The following is a 27,731-nucleotide window of genomic DNA, read 5'->3' as shown; positions in this document are numbered from 1 at the left end:
AAAGCAGCGCCAACACTACTAGATTACTGGGTTGTTTGCGATAAGGAAATTTGCCAAACACATGCAGACATTTCTTTTTTCTTTCTTTTTACTGAACTCTGCAATAAAGAAAACAGTAGACTCATTACAAACAAACAGATGGCCAACCAAAAAGTAACTCAGGGTTATGCAAAGAGTGGCCAACACAAAATGCACATATTCCTTATCTGCGAGTCCCATCTCACACTCAGTACACTACAATTGCTGTGGTATGAATACAGCATTTCAACTTACAAAAGAGAGAGATCAACTCAGAATGTCACCAGTTTAATAATGATTTGATCTGCTGTAGTTTAAAATTACACTATTTTTTCCCTCTAAGGGCTTTTATTTTTTTGCTGTCTCTGTCACCATCTTGTGGATGGACAATGTCAACCGTCTTCGCTCTGCTCACTAATAGGCTAATGTCCACCGACACGCTGTCTCTTCGAAATTATAAACATATAAAATAGGCACTATACTTATAAGTAAACTGCATAGTTGCAATATAAACAACTACATATTCGACCAAAAAAAAAAAAAAAAAAACTCAAAAGTACATTGTTGCCTAACAGCAGCAACATTTGATCTCTATACATGGGAATATTTGAATGTCCTCTGCTTGTCGCTGTATGTGGGCAGAGTAATACACAAATATATACACAATTTGTTTTGCTGATATGTTTTCATTTCTTGTGAAAAAGGAGAAATACCCCAGGAGTGTGTAGTTTGGCAACTTTCAGTAATCTTTTATTTGGATGAACGACTGTTGCACAACACCATAAATCACATTGCACAAGCAAAGACTGATACTTTAGGCTATAACCACACTCCTCTTAAAGCTACTCACCTGCTTTTTTTTTCTTTCTTTCTTGCTTTCTTTCTTTTTCTAGACTTGCAAAATCGATTTCATGTGTGAATTGTGATAACCACAAATGAGTGTTTGCTATCCTTTCCTACAAGATGAAACGATGCATTCATTATCAAGCCCAGGCCTATGGGAGTGCAATGCCACGCTATGTTACCACCATTTGTCAGGTTTTCAACATGAAACCAGGCGGTGGGAAGAAGGGAGGGAGAAACGCATTCTTTTGTCTACCTTAGACCTAAGTGCATTTTTCTTGACACTGTGTTCAGTATGAATCATTTACTATACAGATGAACCCAATAGGCGCCACTCTCGCACACTGTCTCCCATGCTTCACTTGGTGCAGAGGACGACCATTCTCTCCCTGACTGACAGCAGCTGTGTGTTTGTGATGTAATATTCATAATGTGTCACATAGTAATACATCAGTTTGAGCATAATGCAGATTTTATGTCTGACAGGGTTAGGCGAGTGCTCAGGTCATGGCAGGACTGGCCTTGGGCTATGCACTTCTCTGAGAGCTAAAAAAATTAAATAAAAAATTCCAAAAAGAAAAATACGAGCCGTAATGACGCTGTGAAATATCGCACGCCTCTTTGCACTATTTCAATTAGTCAAATGAAATAAACAAGCGTAAATACACTCGGCTGTATTTTACAGCAGTCGCTCGGCTCATTCATCATTGTTTACTTCTGGGGCTCTGGAGTATTTTGTCATTTCTATTTTTTTCTTTTTTAGCTGAAGAAGTACAGCGCTCGACACGGCGACAGCCATCTGTATGTCCTGTCTCTCTAGAACGTTCTCCAGCCCAATGCTGTCTGTGATTGCATGCTTGTCTCTTGACATCATGACGTGTGTGTGGGCTTAAATATCTGTGTTTGCTGAAGATCAGAAAGTTTAGGGCCAGTTTTGCCTGGGGTGCTTTAAACAACACTTGCTGCAGAGCTGCTCCAACCATCTGTTAGATCAGCACAAACAGTTTCGCAATCGTCAGGAAAACACCTGCATATTTTTCTGCTAACAGTGGCTGTTATTATGTTTGTTTGTGATTGAATCATAACCGTAAACAAAACAAATCCGCACCGCTGTCTGCTTAGTCACTCTTCAGGAATTTGTTACTTTAATAGTTGTTTTTCTAAACAGTAGCATTATTGTTAGAATTGCATTTATTTAGGGTTCGGGATGTAAGGAAAGTCACTTTTAAGTATTCAACTTTGGCTGCACATTTTGTTCAGCTGATAAGTACATTTACTGTTACATAAATGTAACCAGAAGTTTACACTTCCTGACAAAAGGCTTGCCACTTGACAGAAATAGTGCGCAGTATAAAATTTATATTGTGTATGACTCCTATGAGCTTGGAAGACTGCTCATTCATAGATCCAAAGACCCATAGATCTCTGCAATGCAAATAATCTAATAATAAAGTCATCTGGAATGGCAACGAAAGTGTTCTTACAGGACTCGCAGAGTTTATCAAGATTCTTTGGATTCATCTTCAATTCCTCCTCCTTTCCCCCTTCATCTTACCCCAGACATGCTCAATAATGTTCATATCTTGTGTTTGGGCTGGCCAATCCTGGAGCACCTTGACCTTCTTTTCTTGAGAAGTAAAACAACATTAAGTATGAGGAGGAGTGCTATTTTGCTGAAGAATTTGCCCTCTCCTGAGGTTTGTAATGTAATGGGCAGCACAAATGTCTTGATACCTCAGGCTGTTGATGTTGCTATCCTTTCTACATATCTCTCGCACACCCCCATACTCAGTGTAACCCCAAACCATGATTTTTCCTTCACCAAACTTGACTGATTTCTATTAAAATTTTGGTTCCATGCAGGTAATAATAGGTATTCTGCAGTATTTGTGATGATTGGGATGAAGTTCAACAGATCTAAAATCTACCTGCTGCTACTTTTCCAAATGGTCAATTAGAAGTCAAGTTATTATTTGTTGCTCTTACAACTGGGATCGACTTTTGTCAGGTAACAAACATACACTGTAAAAGCCACAAAACCATTGGATTTAATGTTTTATGTTAATGTAGACTACACACTTTTTGTTTTAGGTGTTTTAAAGTTACCAAAATATAATTATTTTGCTTAATTCCAGAATTATGAAAGTGAGAATTTTTAGATTTTTTTTTTTAAATATAATTTCTTGACAGTCAGAAGTTTGCATACACTATACAAAAAAAAAAATAAATAAAAATAAAAATAAATGAAATATATATATATATATATATATATATATATATATATATATATATATATATATATATATATATATATATATATATTTATATATATATATATATATATATATATATATATATATATATATATATATATATATATATATATATATATATATATATATATGGTAACATTACCTTTAAACTACATGACATGACTTCTGTCAAACGTTTTGGGTATCCTTTCACAAGGTTTTCGCAATGGTTTGATGGAATTTTGGCCCACTTTTCCTGACAGAACTGGTGTAACAGAGTCAGGTTTGCAGTCTGCCTTGCTCACAAACACCTTTTCAGCTCTGCCCATAAGTTAAACTCACAGCTTTGTGATGGCCACTCTAAAACATCAGCTAAGCTTTGATTTCTGGCTGATGTCTTAAGACTTTATTATGTATATATTTCTATTTAATTTTCTTTTGTTGTGATGCCATCTATTCTGTGAAGTGCACTAGTCCCTCTTGTAGGAAAACAGCCTGACGAGATGACCCTGCCACCCCCAAACTTCACAGTTGGGATGGTGTTCCCTGACTTGTAAGCTTCTCCCTTTTTCCACCACATGTAACACTGTAAATTAATTAAAAGAAGTATTTTTCTCTGTGTGCATTGGCACTGCTATCTGATTAGCCTTTCAGCCCATGGATAACGACACTTTCTTACTAGCTTCAGCCAGCATCTTTATGAGGCCTTGCTTTTGTTCTGCGGTTAATACACACATTTTCACCAAAGCAGGTTCATCTTTGGGACACAGAGTGCCTCTTCTTCCTAACTGGTATGATGGCTGGACATTCCATTGGTGTTTATACTTGTTTGAACAGATGAACGTGACACCTTCAGGCATTTGGAAAGTATACCCAAATATGAACCAAACTTATGGATGTCCACAATTCTCTTTCTGATGTGTTTGAGGTTTGCCTCAAATTATAAAAACAGATATGCCTCCAATTTACTCAAATGTTGTCAATTTGTCTATCGGATGCTTCCAAAACCATGACATCTCACACCTAATGACAGCTGGTTCTGTTGAAGATCAAAAAATATATATATGTATGAGGGATAATAATATTGACCTTAAAATGGTTTTTAAAAATTAATAATTATTTTATTCTAGCTAAAATAAAACAAATCAAACTTTCTCTAAAAGAAAAAATATTACAATAAATACAATGGAAAAAAAAATGTCTTGCTCGGTTTAACATTATTTGGGAAATATTTCAATTAAGTAAAAAAAAAAAAACTTTCCCTTGAAGAAAATCCTTTTGGGAATTTTTCAATGTCATATAATCTTACAAAGATACAATCTGATTGCATAGCTTTTATTGTGCTTCTGGCCAAACGACTAATATTGCTTAGGTGGAAGTATTAGAAACCTCCAACCCCAACGCAGTCTATTTGTGATGTCCTCTTTTTCCTTTTCTTTGTCTTAAGATTGATCTAACTAGTTTAACAACAAAATGTGGGACCCATTTCGGAAATATGCACAAGAACTTGTTTAATTGTCAAATATAGTCATTGATCCAGCAAATTGATTCTTTTTCTTCCCTAAGTTCAAAGTAGAGTGGGTTGTCCCAGCAGGCACAGAACATTAACATGACGTCAGATTGACGTTGTACCCCAATGTCAGGGGCCATGGCATTTTGCTTTGAAATTAAAATTGAGTTGACTTCAGAACTCAACGTCAAGCTGACGTCAGTGTCCAACGTTCAACCTAAAATCAACCAAATATCAACATCTAGTGATGTTACAGCTTGACTTTTTGTGGACTTTACCACTTTGACATCTATCAGACGTTAGATTTTGGTTGCCTGATGAACAAATGTCAGTGTTTGACATCAATATGACGTTTGTTTAAGATGTTGGCCTGATGTTGGATTCTGGTCACTCTTCAACACAACCTAAAATCAACCAAATATCAGCGTCATTTAGTGTCGTTATTGGATGTCAAAGTAATGTTGTCCTTAGACGCTGGCTAGACATTCATTTTTAGTCACTCGATGTCATGACCTAAATCTTACCTTATATTCACGTCTTATGACGTTGTGTGCCTATATGCTGGGGTGTTTGATTTCATTGTACATGCTTACATTGATACTATCTATACTTTTTAAAATTCAATTGTTTTTTTTTTTTATTGTAATTTACCATAAAATTCATAAATAAAATTATTTTAAAAATTTTAAAAGATTACACATATATATATATATATATATATATATATATATATATATATATATATATATATATATATATATATATATATATATATGCATGTATGTACAGTATATAGAAATACTAAATACTAAATATATATATATATTTATTTATTTATTTTTTACTTCAACTGTGTGTATATATATATATATATATATATATATATATATATATATATATATATATATATATATATATATATATATATATATATATATATATATATATATATATATTTATATATATATATATATATATCATTTATACAATAATAATAATAATAATAATAATAATAATAATTTAGTTAAAACATTACATTAATTTCAAATTACCCCCCCCCCAAAAAAAAATAAAAAAATAAATAAATAGTAAAATTAAAATAAAATAAAATAAATAAAAAGTAAAACCAAAATAAAAAGTTAGTTTTGCTCAAGTAACTATCTGTCGTCTGTATTTCAGACAACTGATCTACAGCTAATCTACAGTACTGCGTTTTTGCTGTACTGATGTACACATTTGAGTGAGCACATGCACAAGAGACAGACTGGCCTGTTTATGCAAATACAGATAAACTCTGAATAGATGCGGTGGAAAACACATCCCTGCACGTTTTGGATTCAGGCTTATCTTAATAGGATCAATCTGCAATTGTGTTCTCTGTGATCCATCAGGAATAAACACGTAGCATGGGTTCGCCTTCGTCCTTCATCATTGTCATCATCACGGCTTTGTTGCTGGCTTTTGCATGAGAGCTCGGTTGGGAATCTGTCACTGCCCATATACACATCTGTTCACACCCTCCACTTAGTGTCTCTCTCTCTCTTTCTGTCTGTCTGTCTCTCTCTGTCTCTCTCTCTCCGTTTGAAGTCTTGACATGCTTCTTCCTCCATTCCAGTCAGCCTGTGAAAGAATCTGTTGTCATCTATGTATTCCTGCTATTATCTCACGTCATTTTCTCTCGCTGAATGAAAGACAGAGAGTGTGCGAAAGCGTAAAGAGATATCTGTGAAGCTGCGCGAATGACAGCTTGGCAGATTCTGTCAATGCGGGGTTTTCATCTGTTTGTATGTTGTCCGTATTTTTACATATTTTGAAGTTAATTACCTATTTACAAACACCGCTGCGGTTAATTTAATGCCTTTTGACGGGAGTGTTGGTTTGAGATTTATTTTATGTAGTTGTCTTGCAGATTTGAGTTTGATTCGTCGCCTTTGTGCCACAGTCAGTTTTTCCTTTGTAAACTTGTGGTGGATATAGGTATTTAATGTTGTTTTCAAACTTTTCCATGCAAAATACATTACTGCTAAAATATAATGACAGCTGTATTATTGATTTGAAGTACAAAATAATAATAAAATAAACAAACAAACAAACAAACAAACAAATAAATAAATAGATAAATAAATAAATAAATAAATAAATAAATAAATAAATAAATAAATAAATAAATAAATACATACATGCAAAAAAAAAAAAAAATGATATGACTTTATTTATTTATTTATTTATTATTGTTATTATTAACCTGGAAATCTCATTAGGATTTAAAATCTGTTTTATAAAAAGACCTGGCCAAGGTAACGGCCGTACAGTAAACAATTTTAAAATACAAGACATTCATCAATCCTCTCAACAAAAAATTCACCAAAAGACCAATTTCATTTAGTTTGAAATATTTTTGCTAATTATTCCATGCCCAAGGTGCACAATAAGAAAATGCAGTTTTACCCAGCACTGTACAAACTCAAGGTCAGGGATGGGTAGTGTTTATGGTACATGTATTACAGATTTTAAATACAAAATAGTATTTTGTAATTTGTATCTAATAGGGTTTATGAAAATGGGTTTATATTTCGTATCAAAATACTTTAATGACTTGTATTTTTACTGTAAAATACTTTGTAAGAAGTCTACACAATGACTTCGTAAAAATGTGGCCTCAGATTGGTGCTTTTTTGGTTATTTGTCTAGGCTTGATATCAGACTAAAAAAATAATTCATATTAAAGACGTTGATCAATGCTTGGAGTATGGATGAAAAGTATGCATCACATAAAAAAGAAAGTAACAGACAAATAGCAGGGGTGAATTTCGGGAGCAAGTCAAAATAAGACAGGAAAATAAGACAAACAATAAAAAAGTCCTACAGTGGCGATACCTACAAATCTTCACTGGCTGTTCAAAATGCCAGTAGCTGATCTGTAATGTTAGTTAAAACCTTGACATAGTTAATCAGTATGTGGCAAAAACATTTAGAGCAGTGGGTAGCACAATCTCCTCACAGCAAGAAGGTCGCTGGTTTGGGCCTCGGCTGGGTCTGTTGGCATTTTTTGTGTGGAGTTTGCGTTTTTTAAAAAAGGACTAAGCCAAAAAGAACATGAATGAATGAAGATTTCAATGTATTTTTGCCCAACCCTGCTCAAGGCATATTAAAAAGCACCAATAATAATAATAATAATAACAATAACAATAATAATAATAATAATAATAATAATAATAATAATAATAATAATAATAATAATAATAATAATAATAATTTAAATATAAGTCATGTTAATTTATTATCTGAAATGTGTTAACGTCAATGTTTTTAATGCACACAGTGTTGTTTTAGTTTAGCTTTCAAATTATTGAGTTATTTAGGCTTATTATTTATTATTTTTAATACATTTTGTTTATATTGAATATATATATTTTTGCTTTTTGCTTATGTGTTTGTTCATTTTCCGGTTAGAATTCTGGTAAATTTATAGGATTTGTTGAGTCAAACAATATATAGTTGTTTTTGGACCTCTTGAACTAAGGGGCTGCAATAACGCAGTTTGACTAACAAGGCGCTGTAGCGCAGGACTGTAATTCAGCCTTTAGGGGACAATCCAATAGAAGAAGATGACACGCTGGAAATCAAACGAGAGAGTGCAAAAGTATTACTCAACAGCAACAACAAACACGCTGTTAAGTGTAAACGACCAAACATACTGACTTCAACGTTGTTTTGATGTAAGGACAAGTTTGATACAAGCAAGTAGCGGTTTACTGTTACCAAACAATGAATCTGCTTTGAATTGTGTTTAGCCTAACATGTATATTGTATTTCTAGGCAATTTCGTTTCATCTACAACATAAACTAAATAAATTTAACAGAAGTGAAAAATAAAACATCTGATAACAACGCTTCTGGTCACATTACATCGCGTTAAAGTACTGCTAAAATAATATAAAAGAAAAAAATATATAAAATAATATTACAGAAATACACAACAGAATATATATATATATATATATATATATATATATATATATATATATATATATATATATATATATATATATATATATATATATATATTGCAATTAAAAAGGTTTGATCATTTACACTTTTGTAAATGATGTTTTGTATCCATAAGCATTACAAAAGCAGATAGTAGGCAAAATTATGCACTAGTAAGCATGATATTGTAAACGTTTTTTTTTTTATGGAATATGAGCAATTTCATGCAAATGCCAACCTTGCCATGAAACAAATTAAGTTTTTGCCAAAATAGCAAAACTGTTTCTGCGATTTTTTTTGTGTAGGCTTGTATTCTACAGTGCTTTAAAAATACTCTAAAATGTATCTGTCAATGTTTTCAAACAATTATATTTGATTTATAAAATTCACACAAGTGGCAATTTCACATCTGTCACATCCATAGCAGAGAGACATCTCTGAATGTACAAAATGTACTATAATTGTTCAGGTTTAAAAACTAAGTTCTGTAAACTTCTATAAAGCAAGAACATATTGCTTTTGTGACCTGTAATCCAGTTTACTAAAAATCTGCTTTGTGTTGCTACTTTTAATTTGATCTGTAGGTACTTTGTACTACATAAGCTGACAAATCTGAAGTTCCTGGACACCAGGAGAGTGACCCAGTGGGAGCGGTCAGAGGCCCAAGCACGTGGAGCTTTCATGAAGGTGGTCAAGCCAAAAAATGACCAAGTAAGTGCTTTCAATTTACTACAAAGTCAGAGTCGCATGACACTACAGAATCAAAGCTTTTACCAATCGACAGAAAACGGCCTGGTTTAGTAGGTGACTCAGTAGCCGGTTAAGTATCTTTCCTTTATGTAACGTGGCTGAATAACTAGACACCCTGACCATGTGAATGATTTGTGTAACCCTCCCCTTTCTGTGTGGATGACTATAAGAACTTAAAAGGCTAAGGCACCGTAAGCTAATCCATCCCACTTCTTCTTAGCCTCCATTGTTTGTTCGCCGCAAATTGTCAGAAACTCTTAAGAGGTTACTTGTACGCAGCTCTTTGAAGACGTGGCCTTTCATTCTCGCCTGGCTGTTTAGAGGAGGGTCTTTTTAATGACCACGACCTGACCTCTTTCTGTATGCATGAGCCCAGATCAAAGTGGACGGCGCCTGTCCGCTCGGCCTTGCATCGTGTGGCGTGACAGCGCTCTCGATCGGACTGACAGCTCACGTTCACGACAGTCACTATCGCTTAATTATCCGTCGCACACACAATTATTTCTCTCTCTTGCATTTGAGAGCCCTAGTTTTCAAGCACATCTCCGTCCACCTCTCTACTTGAGTTTATGAAAGAATGGCTTGATTTTGTGCAATTGTAGAATCATAAATGTTTAGCTTGTGGTTGAATCAGGTCGGCGAGTTGTGTATACATGTGTACAGAGAAAGAAAAAGAGTAGAATGATGGTGAAGTCACTTATTTTGTTTCAGCATTAAAGCGACTGAAGATTGAAAAGCATGCATAGGAGTTAACCTCATCCGGGCATGTTTTTAATTTGGAGGATAGTTTGTCGGTTGGAAAATGAGAAAAGATGACTGGAAAATGGAAAATAAAGTGTTGTGCAACCTGTCTGCTTAAATAAGACGAGACGTTTCAGGACATGCAGATTTGAGAGTGATGGAGATGAATAAATGATCACATGTGAAACAAATAAAACAATTTCTTTTAAAACGGTAACAAAATGCCACAGTAAATCCATTTTGAGCACAGCTATTGAAAAAGTTCCAGCATTTAATGCTTAGCGGCCGCACTGTTGAAAAGTACAGTGAACTCTCTAAATATCTCGAACTCTTCCAATAAATGACCTAGATAGTGTTTATAGTTTTGCAGGGTTTGCATCTAATCCAAATCTTTTGTAAAAAATCTTCTATGAAATATTCTCTTTCAAAATGGAATTGCCTTTTGCAGGCTTGACATTATGTGGTATTTTGGGGGATTGAGTACACACAGCAAAAAAAAAAAAGAAGATTTTAGAAGTTTAAAAGTAGTGAGTCACAGTGGTGCAGTGGGTAGCATGATTGCCCAACAGCAACAAGGTCGCTGGTTCGAGCCCCGGCTGGGTCAGTTGGCATTTCTGTGTGTAGTTTGCATCTTCTACCTATGTTCGCGTGGGTGTCCTTCGGGGGCCTCAGTTTCCCCCACAGTCCAAAGACATGCGGTGTAGGTGAATTGAATTATAAAAACTAAATTGACCGTCGTGTATGTGTGTGAATGAGTGTATGGGTGTTTACCAGTGATGGGTTGCACCTGGAAAGGCATCCACTGCGTTAAACATATGCTGGATAAGTTGGTAGTTCATTCCACTGTTGCGACCCCTGATTAATAAAGGAACTAAGCCGAAAAGAAAATGAATGAATGAAAATTTAGAAGTTTATGCTTTTATTTCTGAAGCAGAGACATACTGTATTACTGCCCTACAGTCCACGTCAATCTATTGGTAATTATACATTTGTAGTGTTTCAAATATTAGGAACAGTGTATTTTTTTTACATTTTATTCTATGATTTCTATCTTTTTATAACTATATGGGCCCTATTATACACCCGATGTAGGGTGTGATTTGTTGCCATTTTCTGCCTGGCGCATGAGTCATTTTCACGTTTTGCGCAACGTTGTTTAAATAGCAAATCCATTTGCGCCACTTCATGCACTCATGGGCATGCTGGTCTGAAAAGAGGTGTGTTAAGGCACATTGCAATTTTAAGGCAGCTGAAATAGGCCGCCATATTTATCATCTAAAAGCTGGCCTTAAGTCAATTGTACAGAGTTTTGGAAATGGTAGGTTTTTATGCTCTGAATTGTATACTACTCTGAATTGCATGCTATGACCTCACATACAATTTTTTCACATTCTACACACAGTATTAAGAAAGTATACAGTTTAAGATGCACCAGTTGTGTAGTTTTGCAAATCTTTTTTACGCTTAGACAGCTGAATTAAAAAGTAAAACAGGGTGTCCGCGGGGTCTTAGGGTGTACTCACACTATGTACAGTTGTCTTAATGCTGGCCGAAGCATGCTTGCCCCCCCTCCCCCGACAGACAGCACTTACATTACATTCGCGCCTAAGCACACTTACGTCCTCGATGATGTGCTGTTCAGGAAGCGCTCTCGCTCAGCACAGTGGAGATTTCTTTAGTCATATTGTTTTAGTTGTTTAAGATGCAGTGACACAGTCAAATATTTTGCTGAACAGATCAGCCACTTGTGATGCTCATAAACATTTATAAAGTCCTTGTGCTGCAGGAATTAGGGACTTGCTGTAGGTGAAGCTGTCGTGCAATGAGGGGTTTGTGTCTTTAAAAATCTACAACAGTTTGCATACATTGAACTGTAAGAATGATTAATAAATCCATATGAAACAGTTCCATTAAAGTCACATCTTGTCTTCAGTTTCGGGCTCAGGCACGGTTTGCACTTACACTACAAGCGTACCATGCCAAAGGCCAAGTGAACCGCACTCTACTAAAATGTGCCTGAGCCCGATTCAGAGCACTCACTATTCTCAAACAATCCGGAAAATGGGCCTGGGCACGGTTCTAATAGCATAGTGCGAGTAGGCTCTTAAAAAGTATTAAAAGTTGATGAATCAATTAAGAAAATTAAGGCCCTTAAAAGGTATTAAAAAGTCTTAATCACGTTTTTATGAGGTCTTGGTTTTGTTCAAGCGATGTCCAAAGTGTTTAGCTCCAAAAAAAAAACATACATATATTTATTTTCCTCCTAAAATTAACAACAGCGTGCATGATCCATTCAATTGGTTTGGGATAGGTCAAGCCAAGCTCCTCCATCCGGGTAATGTCGTGTAATTTGCAACAAATGCATGAAGGTAATGTGATGCTCTCCACGTAGCGAAACCATAAAGCGAAACTGACGGCAAAATCGGAAAATGTAAATTTGCGTACTCCTGATTAGAGGAAGATGCGTTTAAACAGGGCTGAACCCTCTTGCTGAAAACGTTCTCGTAATTTGTTCTTCCAAGCTTCTAAGTTCTGTTGTACTCCATTGATTTATTTAACTACAACTGTTTAATGACAATTGTTTATTAAGTTAAAGGTTTGTTACTGATTAGAACTTGGAGTGACTATAAGGTTTAAAAATATTTTGAGAAGGTCTTTAAAAAGTCTTAAAAAGGTATTGAAATTATCTTTAGGATTCCTGCATTTATTAAAATAAAGTAAAAAAAAAACGTAAGAGGAGCCCTAAAATACATAAATATACCTTAGATCAGTTACTTCATTTACTACTTTAAATTTAGTCAATTTGAAAATGTATTTACAATGAAAGAAATCAATGTTATCTAGCATTAATAAATGCTATAAAATTTCGTCATATATTGATAAAGTACACCTGAATTCAATACAAACCAAATAGATTTTATTAGCTCAAAATGCTAGTTTTGTGGAGAACATTTTATCTGTGCATGCCATGCCAAGAAAAAAATAAAGCATGTTTGCCCTTGTAATCTTTGCTTAAAAATCTAAAAATGCACTTCCTAACAGTTTCCAGTTAAATTCTCAGATTACATATGTCTGAGGTATTATGCGTGGTTGATATACTTAACCACGCCTCTCCAACTGTCAGATTTAAAAGCATTATGATGACAACCCACAGAAATGGTGAGGAGGAGGTGCCTTTTAGGTTGTAATAACTCTCCTGAAACCCTGTTACCAATCTTTCTGAATGAAATGCTTATTTTACAACATCCAATCAGCTCGCAGTAGAAACCAAAACAAGCCACACGCACCTTTTTATCATTTAATATTTAATTTCTCTAGTAACTGTGTCACAATATGAACAAAAAATTACTGCAGCTTCCAGTTCATGCAGACTTGAAATCATTATGCCTAATCTATAAGCTTAACAAGTCAAACCGCCAAAGTGTTAATGTTTCCAAAGTCTGAAAGTCTCCAGTAAACAGACAAGAATATTTCTGGCTTGTTCCCCGTCAGACACTAAAGCAGATTAAACAGACTCTGCTGTAAGGCCTCTGTCTTCTCCACAATAACTGCTATTGTAGGGGCCTGGTGAGAGGGAGAAAGTTGGCTGTACTCTGATGTCCCATGTCTGCGCCTGACGCAGCTGTCATGCCAACGTTTGCCCGGCATTTGTTTTGATTTAGATGAGACATGATGTGGCAGCCATAACAAGCTCTGTGGGGCATGTGTACTCTCTGTCTCTAATTGGCTTCATCATCATGCCGATTGTCTACTGACCAATAGTGCAGGTCACCAATTAATGAGCGCCAGCAACGAGCTAGAAGATGATGGCATAATTAGTTATTTGTGTTTGCTTTTATTCTTCATCCAGCGGGGTGTCTTACGTTTAAAGACATGCTGGCGTTAACATTGTTACAGCAGACTGTAATTAGCTCTTCCTGCTTTCCGAATTCCCCATCAAACCCTGCACACGACAGCGTGCCGTTGTAGCATTGTTGTACTCATTGAATATCTCATATATGCCTGTCTGTTAGGTCTTAGCCACTGTTTTGTTTCTTGTCTGCTTAGTTTTAATTGTTTAATGAATAAAGAATTACTGAATGTTAGTTGCAGTGTGAGTGCACTTTTACACAGCATTATAAAATAGTGTAATTTTGTTTTAGTTAAATGGAATAGGGCTGCACAGTTTTGAAAAAAATCTGATATTGCCATATTTTATTTGTATGCTATAAACAATTTCAGAAGTTAGAATTGCAATATTCAATGGTTTTATGGGGAGTTAAACAGTATTTATGTACATAAATTAAATAGTCACAATAAAAAAATGCTTTTCTTTTTGTCTCGTTTCCAAATATCTGAACATTCTTAGAGTAAATAAAAATATTATTTTGTTTTTACCATCAGAAGAAATAATCCAAATTAAGAATTTTTCCTTAAAGCAAGCAAAAATGTCTGCCAGTGGGGTAAGTGAAATAACCTTGTTTTCGGTTTGAAATGTAGATATTAGGACTTCGAAGACACTACTGACTACGCTTACATATCCATCTGTAGTCTAGTTATTTGCCTTAATAGGCAGTAAAATAATTAAGGTGTTTACGAGGAGTGCTTTCATGTAAGAGTTTCTGAAGTCCTACAGTAATATGCACTTTTCGTATGTGTTTTTATTTATTTATTTATTTAGTCATGCTTTCTATATTTTTATTTTAACGCAATCTCTACATTTTAAAAGATTTGTTTGCTTAAAACTAGTTCACAACTAAAAATGATAAAGAAACTATTTGGTTTATAAAACTAAATTTTCATCTGATTTGACTGCTTGACTGATCCATGATCCATGATGAGGGGACAATTACACAGATGTACTAATTAAGGTGAATTTGTATTTGTTAGACCATATAGAAACTTCTAGGGTATTTATTGTGGGCCCCCAGATGTCCTGGGGCCCTAAGCAGGCACTTACCTTGCTTATTGGTTAAATTCGCTCCTGTTCAGGAGCCATGTGCACCCACTGACAGGTCAAATCTGCTTCTCTCTCTTTCAAGTTCAAAACAAACTTGAATGCCAAAGCTTTTTAGATATAAATTAGCCCATGCAATATAGCCTAATGACGTCATCAAATTATTAAAATATACAGCAAATGAAAAATTTATTACAGAAAAAGGAATAAAAACAGACAATATTGTAAAAAAGTATTATAATTACAATTTTAAAACGTTTAGATTATTTAAATAAGGCAAATGCATTAATTAACCATTACTAAAGGTATAGGTATATTTTACAGCCAGTTTAGAACAGTCATTTTATCTTCTCCGCACCAAAATTCATATGCTGATAAGGTCCGGTCCATCCCGTGAACATAAGTACCAGTGCCATAATGGCACCGGGTTTTGGTATCCAACCCTAGTGTGAAAATAATTTGTGTTCATATTATAAAACATCCAGTGCAGGCAGTAGCATTGAGCAAACCTGTGAATGAAGGTTCTAAAGTGAAGTAAAGATTTCCAGTGCGCAAGTTAGCAGGGAGGAGTAAACACTGTAGGGACGCTGTAACACAGTTCATGTATTTCTCATCTATTGAGCTGATTATCTGAGAACAGTGCGTTGCAAGGTCCGGACCTGAGAACCACTGATGTAAATATCACTTAATTAGCACACTGTAAAACCCAAAAAGTTAAGTTAACTCAAAACATTTGAATAAACCGATTGCAACAAACGATTCAAGTTCAGAAACTAATCCTAATAAGTACTATGAACTTAATCTATTTGAGTAAATGAAGCAATTTGAGCACAGTAAAACCCAATAAATTAAGATAATTCAAACCAACTGAGTATTGTAAAACCTAATAAGTTTTAAAAATCGATTGCTACAATTCATTTGAGTTAAAAACACTAATCTATATGAGTACTGTGAACTCCATTTAAGTTGAAGTATTGAGGTATTTAATTAACCCATTACCTTCAACTCTGAGTTCAAAACTCTTTTTAAATGAGTAGAATTAACTTTCAGTAAATGTTGAATTAACTACACTCATTTCATTTGATAAAGTTGACTGTTGGGTTTTACAGTGCATTAAATGCCATGGAAGTTGGCAAATAGTTTTAGATTTAGATTTAATAAGTAAAGGGAATCGATCATATAACAGCATCTCATTTGTAATGAGATGGATAATAAATCCTGAACACAAGTGTTTTATGGACAAAACCTGACCAATAAAACATCTGATCAATGTCTTTAGGTGTGGGAAACACAGTATGAGCTGGATAATTGACTTTTCGCTGTTGGATTATCAGGAGAAAAGTAATGCACACCCGATGTTTGGTCAAAAGCTTTGCTTTGTTTAGCTGCATCACAGCAGCCTGTTGTAAATTATTCCTTTGCTGAGTACACATGTAACTTATAAGAAGGTCACTGTAACATAAAGTGTTACTAAAAGCAGGATAAACAGTGTCATTCCTTAAAATCGTTTAAAAACAAGTCATGCAAAATTTCATCTAATCTTTTGCTATTCTCAGCTGTGCCACTCTGCATAGAAACAAGCAATTGAGTAAAAAATGTTATTTAAAATTATTTTTAAAAATTGTGTGACTTATTTATTAACGTAAACTAACGTTAATAATAAGTAAAATTAACGTTTTCACATTTCTTAGCTATTAACTACTTTTTGAAACAAAGAAAAATAAACATTATTTACATTGCATTTGAATGTTTAAATTTTAATGGTTAAAGGTTGCACTTTAAACTACTATTCTATTCTGATATGCTGTGGTTCTATAATACAGTAGTCCCCAACCACTGGGCCGGTCCACGGAACAATTGATACAGAGCCACACAAGAAATCATTAATTATTTCCGTTTTCAGAGAACCCGCAGGGTCTTAAAAGCAGGCCCGGATTGGCTAATCAGGAGGACCAGGAGAATTCCCGGTGGGCCAGTCCGTTTTTTGGCCGCGAGGGCCGGTGTCCCTAGCTGCTTGCACTGTTAGCAGTCAAACTTTTTTCATTTATTTGACCATAGCCTCACTCTTTTTATTCTTTATTTTGCTGCAGCTCCGCTCTTTTTATTTATTTTCTCGCAGCCCTGTGAGCAAAATGCAGCCTGCGGGTTAATGCAGGTACCAAACAGCAGCACCTTAGTGAAAATAAGAATTCAAATAATTAATATTAATTACCCTTGCTCAATGAAAAGCAGATGATTCACTACATTAATAAATCTGACTTAACTTGATCAGAAATCTAAAAAAGGGAGGAATAGATTAAGCCATCAATAGAATATAATACTGTGGTTAATAGAATATTTCAGATGACAGTGCAATTCATTTTTTTTATTCCAAACGCACCCGCCTAACAGCGCCATTGTTGTCCAGTGGTCAGCACGTTGCGTTACAACACCGCCAACTCGAGTTCGAACCTCACCTGAGTAAATTTTTTTTTATCATTTTTTATGTTAAGACATGTAATACTTTTGGCTTACTTATGTAGGCGTACATATTTTATTTTAATTTTGTGTGGCCACCATTACAAAAGACTGGATATCTATAAAGAATTTTGCACAGAATATATATTCAGATATTGCAGGAAAGGACATTGTAATGTTTTAAAGAGTAGTGTTGGAGATTTAGCTACCCTTTAATCTTCTCATATTTATGAAAAACATTTGAAGTTCTACAGCAGCTGTTTCCTTGAAAAGGTTGTGATAGTGTCATTAGAAACTGAATTGAAAATGACCTTATTTTAAAATATTCAGTCATGAACTGAGGTGGGCCGGTCTAAGGCTTAAAACTCCAGGGCTGAAAAAGAGTCCCACTCCGACCCTGCTTAAAAGCATTGAAAAAGTCTTAAATTTGATCATATCAAATTAAAGACTTAATAGCCTTGAATTTGATATACAAAGTCTTGAATTTCGTTACAAAGTTTTTAATTTTATTCATTTATTTATGCCTTTCCTAAGATCAAGTTCATACCATAACAAAATTAACTGTTACTAATGTAAGGTAATTAAAAATTCATGCAGCGTAATGTTGTGTGCAGCTCGCACTCCACGCCATAGTAGAAAGCGCGCAAACCCAATACTATGGTTACTTGAGGTACAGAACAAGATAGTCGCTAGCCTAGTTTGTATGCTATAATGGGAAAGTGTCACTGTGGCCAAGGATGCCATTTGCGATTGGGTCAAGCCTGTGCCAGGAAATGACAGCCACACCTACTGCTGTTGATGCCGGAAATCTTTTAAGCGAACGTTAGCTACAATGGATGTTACGGCCCTGGACTCCCATATGGGGGGGGGGGGTTGCCTAACACACCACGTTAAGTGTTGCTTGTAGTGCTGCTTGCACAGAAGACCTTTTCGGTTACTGAAACATCTTTGGCGATCAGTAATGAAGAAATTTCCCCCATTAGAAGAATTACAGTTTTTTTTTCTTAGTGTTTCACGGTGGTTGATAACAAAGTTTTTAATGCGTTACTGCCACCTCTCACTCTGGTCGGTGATGTCGCCAAACAATCATTGGGCTGATATATATATATATATATATATATATATATATATATATATATATATATATATATATATATATATATATATATATATATATAGAGAGAGAGAGAGAGAGAGAGAGAGAGAGTTTACTATAGTAAAGGCTAAAGTATACTATGGTAATTAATATAAATTCATGATAGTTATTAATGATATTACATTAGAGTGTAATTCATTAATGAAGGGTTGTATATATATATATATATATATATATATATATATATATATATATATATATATATATATATATATATTATAATGCTACTTGCAAAGTATTTCCCTTTACTATAAATGACTATAGTATTTTAATTGTGTAACACCTGGTTTTATTGGATTTTTTGTTTTGCAGTTATATACTATAATTTGCTTCTGTCTGGTACAGCATATTATTTACCGTAGATGAACTGAATTATGTTTCATTGACTGTTTGCTTCGATTTTAAAATGAAAATTGTAAAAATAGCTTTGATGTAGCTACGCTACTTTTGCCAAGTAGTTTTTAGCTTAGTTTGCTACTTTTCCAAGAGGGTAGCTTTTAGTGTAGTTTAGCTACATTTTAAGTAGAGTAGCAAATAGCTTAGCTCACTACATTTTATAAATAGCTTGCCCAACACTGCCACCACAGCCAAGGAACATCATATCTTACTGTGGCTCAACACCAACTCTGCAGGCAGATGTGATGTGGGTCCTTAAAACAATCTCTGAGCACAACTCTTACACATCAAATGAAAACATTTCAGAGGTTTTCAAAACCATGTTTCCTGACTCAAGTTGCAGTTACATTCTTGTGCGGAAGCAACAAAACTGCATATATTACTTAAATCAGATCCCTTTATAACAAAAAAAAATGACTGACAAGGTCAATAAGGCCAACCGGTTCAAAATGTATATAGATTTGACATTTTTCCCTCATAATTCTGTCGCAATAGGTACGAAGTTGGCATTTAATTTAATTTGAAATGGTATTGAAAAGTTCGTTATTTTCAATAGAGGCACGCTGGTTGCGCACTCATATTTTGAGCGATGCACGCACTTGCATCTTTCAGGCGCATCTAGTTAAAAACATCTAACTTTTCAGAATGCCACAAGCACATCGTGATTCACGTGACAAGAACTGACCAATCAGTTTCACATCTTTTATGGAATATACACATTTCTCAGACAAACAGTACACCCAAACACTGTAGTGTTTTTTTCTTTTTTCTTTTTGTCAGCTAGCCATCCTCTGAGCAAACTGTTGATGGTCGCATACCCTTCATCTACATACATACACCCACCTACACTCCCCCCAGCTCACCCACCCATCCCGTATTGTGTTAAAATTGTTGACCAGTCCGCAGTGATAAAAGGATTTTGGACCACTGCTCTAATAGACCAAAATTTATTATTATTATTATTATCAGGGCTTGACATTAACACCTGCTAACCCGCCAAATGAGGGTAGATTTTAGCACCAGCGGGTAAGACAGCCGCTCCCACTAGCCACTTTGGCTGGTTGGAAATCTTTTTTAAATTGTAGTTTTCTTAAAGCAGGGTTCGACTATAAGGATGGCCCAATATGCGTGGAAATGTGATCTTAGAATTAAGAAGCAGCACGACTGACAAAAATAACTGTGTTCGCACAAGCAAAAGAAAGAAGGTGAATATCTTATGAGAGGATGATTTCTCGCGATCGGTTCTCTTTCAAATAGACTAGACAAAATGCGATGCTCGTGTACCCACAGGGGAATTATTTATATATATATATATATATATATATATATATATATATATATATATCCCTTTGTAAGCAGCAGCAGTCACTGCTTTCGCAATAACATTGCTTTAATATGAGCTTAACTCGTGTAGCAACTGCTGATCTGGGACCTTCAGCCAGCACAGATAACTGCATATTTTAGGTACATGACAATAATAATAAAAAAAAAAAAAGTTTTGTTGAATAAAATGTACATGTATGCAGCTATATTTAGCTTGTTTTGACACATTTAAAATGTGTGGCTAATAAATAATTATTTCTTTGAGGTGTGGTCAGAGTTAAATTTGGTAAATCCTAAATTTTGAGCCCTAAAAAAAAGTAATGTGAAATAAAAAGTAATTGCAATGCAACACAAGCCATTTGCTCATGCACAGTGAGCAAGCTCATACACAACACACACAAAAAGTGAAATGAATGTGGAGGCATGTGGACATAACACAATATCTAAATCAAGTCATTTTTGAATGTCAATGTCACTTTTATTCATAAAAAATATATTTTCCAAACAACAAAAGTGTGGTTAGTGAAAGTACAGAGTGGCTTGTAACGTTGGAAATCTACTAGCCACAGTGGTTGGTGATCAAAAAAGTTAATGTCAAGCTCTGATTATTATTATTATTATTATTATTATTATTATTATTATTATTATTATTATTATATAACAGCCCTGGAAATTTGAATACAGCATAAACATAAAAACGGTACAACTTCTTTACCTTTTTCCAAAAGTTTCAAATTATCCCCAAAGCACAAGGCAAATAGCTTGACAGAAATTGCTCTTACTGCATTCAAAGAGTTTTCTCTTTATTGTCTCCCAAAGTGACGTGGCACTTACTGAATGTGTTGAAATGTTTTGCGTCTTTGCAATTTGCCCAAGGTGACATTTATTACAGCCTGTTGCAAATCTCTTTCTCTTCTGCATTGATTTTTTTCCCCTCCCACCATGCACTGGTGGTCCTACAACTATATATTAATGTAAGTGGTTGAAAATGAGCTGTCTGGCTGTTGTTGTCTGGTGTCTCTGCATGGCTGATGTGTGCTGGAAGGGCGGGAGCTGTAGTTATGAGGACAGCGTAATTGGGCCTGTGTTTTATTGGATTTCTAGAGTGCTGAAATGGAGTGATCGGACCAGCTTAAAGAAAGACAGAGATAGGAAAGGGAGAGGGATAAACAACTACCTTGAGTAAACAAGGAAATTCAGAAAGGATATTCAGGGGATTTCTCTCTTTTTCCATCTCTTGCTTAAATCCACTGTTAAGGGAAGGAACATGAAAGCCTTAAGCTGTTCTTTTGGGAAACTGGGTGTGTAGGAATGCCATATTTTTTGTTTTTTTTAGAGGACTTAAATGTCATGGAATGTGATTGTGGGAAACCACACTAAAACCAATAACAAACAAAAAGTGCAGCTAAATTTATTGTATTACTTTAAATATTAGTTATATTTTAGAAGCATTATTAACATTATTCTTATTTATAATCAACTACATTATTTGTTGTTTGAAATACAAATTTTATTATTATTATTATTATTATTATTATTATTATTATTATTATTATTATTATTTTAAACTGCAGTTTAATAAATGGACTCAAATATAATGAATCATTTGTATTAATTACATGTACTATAATAAAATTATTTATATTAGTAAAAGTATATATTTAATTAAATACAGCATCATGTATTATTATTATTGTTTATTTATATTTCTTTCTTTATTTATTTTTTAGACCTCAAATGAAATAATGAATGCCTATACATCCTTTTTTTCTGACTACAAAGTAGCTGCTTTGGTAGCTACGTAAGGATATAATGGCTCTGAAATGTCAGCTAGATTATGCTTGGATAGAGCTTTGACTTGATTTTCTCACCACGATACACATTTTCTCCCACATCCTCGTCTTGGGTAATGAAAAACAGACGGCCCAACTGGAGGAGTTCAGTGCCGAGTCCCATCAGTTCTAGTCACACAAACTCAGCTCTCCGTAATCCATGCTGGCTGAGCCAGGAAAGTTATGAGGTCGATCTCTTTTCTGCATTTTTCATATTAATCTGCCTCTCGTCAGAGAAGTTCATATCAAGGCAGCAAAATAAAAGACAGACCACCTCAGTGAAGCTGCCTGATAGCGAGTGATTATTGTATTTTTCAGTCTGTAAGCTCTGTAGAAAGTGAGATGGACAGAATTCTTCTCTTTTTCTCTTGGTATCATCCCTCTTGCGGCTTGCTGCCGTATTCATCTCTCTATGTGAGAATTATGACTTCCCTGAAGCATTTAAACGTAATAAACAGCAGGAGTGCCTATGTACCTTTGCTGTTTGCTGAATCATTTTATTGATAAATCTTTCCTAAAAGAGCCTTTTAAAATATATTGTTGCATTTTGGTGAAACAGACTGTTTGGAAACAGTCATTATTGCCATTTTCTAAAGGCAAAATTAACTAAAGGTTTTAAGTCTCAGAGACTTTCAAAAATCTAAATAGTGGCTTATGGCTTATGTTTTGTCAGTGTTTGTCATTGTCAATGCATTTTGTGATATATTTTGGCATTTATACGTACCCAATCGATTTTCTTCATCTTCTTCGGCAATCGAAATGTGTGCTGCCTAGTACCATCAGAAAAAAAGTGCAAATCTCATTGGTCGAGCAGTTTTTAACCCGAAAAAAAGTCACACTCTTTTACACGTTGTGTTTTGCATGTTGGTGTGTAGGATCACATTTTTAGCCATTTAGTCATTCAGCAAAAAAAAAAAAAAAAGAAAATAGTTTACAAAATCATTGTCTTTACTTCTGTCACTGTACTTTTGGCGTTCCAGACACCAATATTTTCAGATTTATTTTTAAAAGATGCATCATGGAAAACAGTTGATGGAAACGCCATGATGTGCATACATTTTGAAAATGCGCATAAAATCTTATGTGAATTTCCCAGAGATGGGTTGCGGCTGGATGGGGAGCCGCTGCGTAAAAACTTGCTGGATAAGTTGGTGGTCCATCCCCCTGGGCACCCCGGATTAATAAAGGGACTAAGCCGACAAGAAAATGAATGAATGAATGAACTTATGCGAATAACTTAGTAAGATTAACTTTTTAACTATTTAAACTTTTTTTTTTTTTAACTACGATGGAAACTTTTACTGCACAAATTTCAGTATGCACATTAAAAAAGGTTATGTGATTTTGTTATAAGAGATCATATGATGATGAAAATGTGTGTAAATTGACAAACCAGCAGGCTGAGCACAATGTAAACCATCTGAACTGTTGTTTTGGTCATTCTAAAACGCCTTACCATTTAAGTATTAGTGTTATTATATTATTAATGACCTCCAGAATCAAGGGGGTCTGTGCTCCACGTCTGACACCTTCGAACACCACTTTGAGTTCACTGCGTGACAGGATTGCCTTCTGAGGCGCAAGTCATTTATTAGATGAAGAAAAGATTGACAGAGCTTCTCCTACTGCAGCAAATTCCGTTTTTACTATTGATATTTGGCGCCAGTTAATCAGGAAGTGACTATTTTGTTCACTTTGACTCGTTGGATGGAAACGCTGCTCGTTATTCGCACGTCTTTTATGTGATAATCCAGTTTTGCGCATAAAGGTTATTTGCATTTTTGGATGGAAACAGCTACAGTCTGACCATCCAATGCAATCTCACGGCAATTCGTAACTTTTTTATTTGGTGGCTAATTTGTATGAATTCGTATGACCTAAATCGGATAATTTAGTACGATTTTCTCATCATCCAATGACAGTTGGGTGTAGGAGTTGGGTTGGGTATCACGCCTCCTTTTTAAAATTGTACATTTCCGTACGACTGAACTCGCAAGATTTTGTACGAATTAGCCAATAAACGGACAAAATGTTAAACACAATGGCTGGACTGATATTAGGCTGGGATTTAAACATTTTCATCATGATTTTCAATAGTTTGCAAAACAACGTTAGAGTATTTTAAACAACAATACACAGTAGTTTCTGGTATTTAGGAAAACAAAATCAAATTATCATGATTTTTTATTTATCCACTGAAAAATCAAACAAAAAAGTCCTGTAAAAAGTATATATATATATATATATATATATATATATATATATATATATATATATATATATATATATATATATATATATATATATATTCATTTATTCATTTATTTATTTATTTATTTATTATTTTTTTTAAAGATTTAATTATTTGATTTTATTTTTTTGCCAAGTGTATTGTGAGCACACATGTAATGCATTATCTGTTCCATTCATACTGGACACTAGAGAGCGAATCTGCATATAAACTCGACATGTGCATAACAGAATTAAAGACATCAACTATTACTGTAGTTAGGGGTGGTTGATGTGGCAAAAATATCTTGGTAACAAAATGTAAAAAAAATAATTAGACAAATCAGACATTTAGGCCAAAAAAGGGGTGAAGCTAAAAAGCTTTGTGTCATATTTTTTTTTTATTAAATTAGTAAAACAAAGAACAAAGATTCACATTACAAATGCAAATAATACTCTATATGAATAAAACAAATAGTGGTTTATTTTGCAGGTACAGTATAAAACAGAAAATCTGATCAAACATAAATGCAGTAATAATTAATATATAGTTTATTATTGATTTGTGTTGTTCAATCCTGGGTGCTTTGTATGGGTATTATGTTTAATCTGTTTACAAGTACAGCTGTATCATACACATGCTAACATTATGTAGTATAATTGTTCATTGGATAGACCGATTATGGTTTTATTGTTGTGAGATTCTCATCCTGGGGAGGATCAAAGGATAAGGTAATTGCCCATTCCTAATTTGTTGTTAACTTTAAGCATCTGATAAAGTGTTTGGACGCAGAAACTGAGACATGTAACGTCAGACTGAACAAACAAGTTTAACTGATCCACAAATGTATCAGTAACTTTCTTTGACGACATTTTCAATGCAGCTCATCCACAAACACAACAGTCAGATTTATTGCATGCATTGTCATCAACACAGTGTTAAATTAAACCAACCACAACTACGTGTGAATTTGCAGCTTTTTCCACTGAGCATGTATGAACACAAACACACATACAGCTTGTGTGGGCATGTTATTTGTTTGTTTTGTTAGTGTATATGAAGAAATATGGGAACACTTACTTTTTAATTATGATTGTAAATGCAACTTCATACTGTGTGTGTGTGTGTGTGTGTGTGCGTGCGCGTGCGTGTGTGCGTGCGTGTGTGCGCACGCGCACGCGCTCTTCCAAAATTTTACTTTAGAATTGCTATGCTTGTTTTGTTTAGTTTTTTCTTGGCAAAAGTATTTTATATATAACATTAATAATTAATTAGTGGAGGACTGGCCATCCCGAGCCATAGATATAGACACGTATATATTTATGATTGAGAGTTTTCCTGATGGTCAGTATGCACATTTTTTTTATTACGAAAATTGCTATTTACATCACTTTTCTACATTGATGAATAAGTGACCACACAGGCATTCCCAACAAAGAACATGTGTTCTTGTGCATGAAAATGTATTATCCTCCCTCCCTGTTAAATTGTATCTAATTTGTGTCCTGAAACACGCACACTCTTCTTTCGCTTCTCATTCTAACAGTATGAACACCTCGTTCACTTAGCCGACAATAATACAAGTTTCTAGCACCACAGCATCTTCTTGTCATATATTTCATTTACATTGCAAAAGCCTAGTATTGAGTGCGAGTTGGTGCTACTTTGCCTTATAGTCAAGGCAGTAAGAATTACTTGTTTAGCACAAAAGTTCATAACACACAAAATCGTAAAAAACAAAATATTACCTATGAAATGTTCTGCCTTTATGCTTTGTTTTCTATGTTTGATCATTACTAAACATGAACATAGTGCTTAAGTCCAGCATCTTCTGATTGGCTTTAGTCTTGACTAGTGCAGTTGAGTGACATTTGGTGACATGATTTTTCTGTTATTATTTTTACTGTTTTTTATTATTATTATTATCATCACTACTACCAGTATTATTTATTATTATTATTATTATTACCGCTACTGCTGCTATTATTATTATCATTAGTATAACAACAACAACAACAACAACAACAATAATAATAATAATAATAATTATTATTATTATTATTATTATTATTATTATTATACATCTATAATAATAAGTCTTGTGTTAGCATGTCTTAATATAAAAAATTGCATTAACATAAATGTCACTGTCACTTCACTTCAGTGTTGATCTTAATCACAGTTTGTGTCCATCATCGACTTTATGATCTCTGGATTTTCTGTGTGGGATGATGATGGCTATGAGAACACTGTCTCCCCCATGTGTCAGAAAGCACAGTTTGGATTTCCCCCTCGTCTGTCCTGCCGGATGGTTTTCGCCTCCTGGCTCGGGGTGTCCAGCAGTGAAGTGTTTGGGGCCGCTGAAAGTGCTCTGGCAGCTGGAGTTTTTGGGAGGTCGCCGTAAGGGCACAATCGGCAAAAACAGCCGCAATTAGAGCCAGTGACTCATTGCGTCCACATAAATCACATGCACTGCACATCATAAACAGACTGTAAAACTTTAAAGCACAGTTAATTGTTAGTAATAGCCGCACGATTGATTTATGGCCCTGTACAAAGCTGAGAGATAGGGGCGGATGACCTCAATGTCACGTCACTCTTATTACACGAGTGATATATTGCATATTTTGGCCTGAAAACAAGCAGATGTTTTTGAGGAGTTTTGTTTGAACAGCCACAATGATGTTTCCCATTTGCATTGCTTAATGGAAATTGAGGGAGAACGGCCCATCTGTCCCTTGCGTTTGCTCAACTGCTATGATATATGACTAAATGTAGCTGTAAAAATGACAGTGTTGAACGTAGATGTTGTCAAGGCTTTGCTTTAAGCGTTAAACAAAACCATAAAAGAGCTTAAACGTACTTTATCATTGACATCAATGCACAAAAACCTTAACTGTCATGATGCATTCACAAATCTGTTTGCTGTTTTCACATTCTGGCTCTGTTCGAATTTAGCAAACTGTTTTTATAAGAGACATAAATTATGTTTTTTATTTTTATTTTTTTTTTAACTAAAACCATATTGTGTCTGATCAGCAGCTTCTAAATGATTGAATTGGATCATGAATCAAGTTTAATTAAAGCATCTTTAATTTACAACCACTGATTGCTCAAAAACTACATTTATGAAAAACAGAATACTAATCTAACAGAACAACATAAATATTCTTAGTTTTAAATGAGAATAAATATTTAATCTTATTTTGCAGAAATATTTACTGTCATTGAAGAGAAAAAAAGTGCATTTCACAAAACAAGATGCTGTCTACACACACCCAAATAACTCTGGCACAA

General features: G+C 34.5%; 1 protein-coding gene across 5 annotated transcripts in view; it reads left to right on the top strand.

The window, feature by feature from the left end:
* Nucleotides 1–27,731, top strand: part of lrmda (leucine rich melanocyte differentiation associated) — a 597,710-nt gene that overhangs the window by 338,958 nt on the left and 231,021 nt on the right. For all 5 annotated transcript variants that reach the window (XM_087277937.1, XM_087277938.1, XM_087277936.1 and 2 more), the window contains 1 exon segment: nucleotides 9,198–9,324. In XM_087277937.1, the coding sequence (XP_087134063.1) occupies nucleotides 9,198–9,324 (127 nt within the window).

Source organism: Danio rerio, chromosome 13, assembly GCF_052040795.2.
Source record: "Danio rerio strain M-AB ecotype USA chromosome 13, GRCz13ab, whole genome shotgun sequence".
NCBI lineage: Eukaryota > Metazoa > Chordata > Actinopteri > Cypriniformes > Danionidae > Danio > Danio rerio.
The sequence above is the reverse complement of the archived record's forward strand: the minus strand, read 5'-3'. Positions and strand labels throughout refer to the sequence as shown.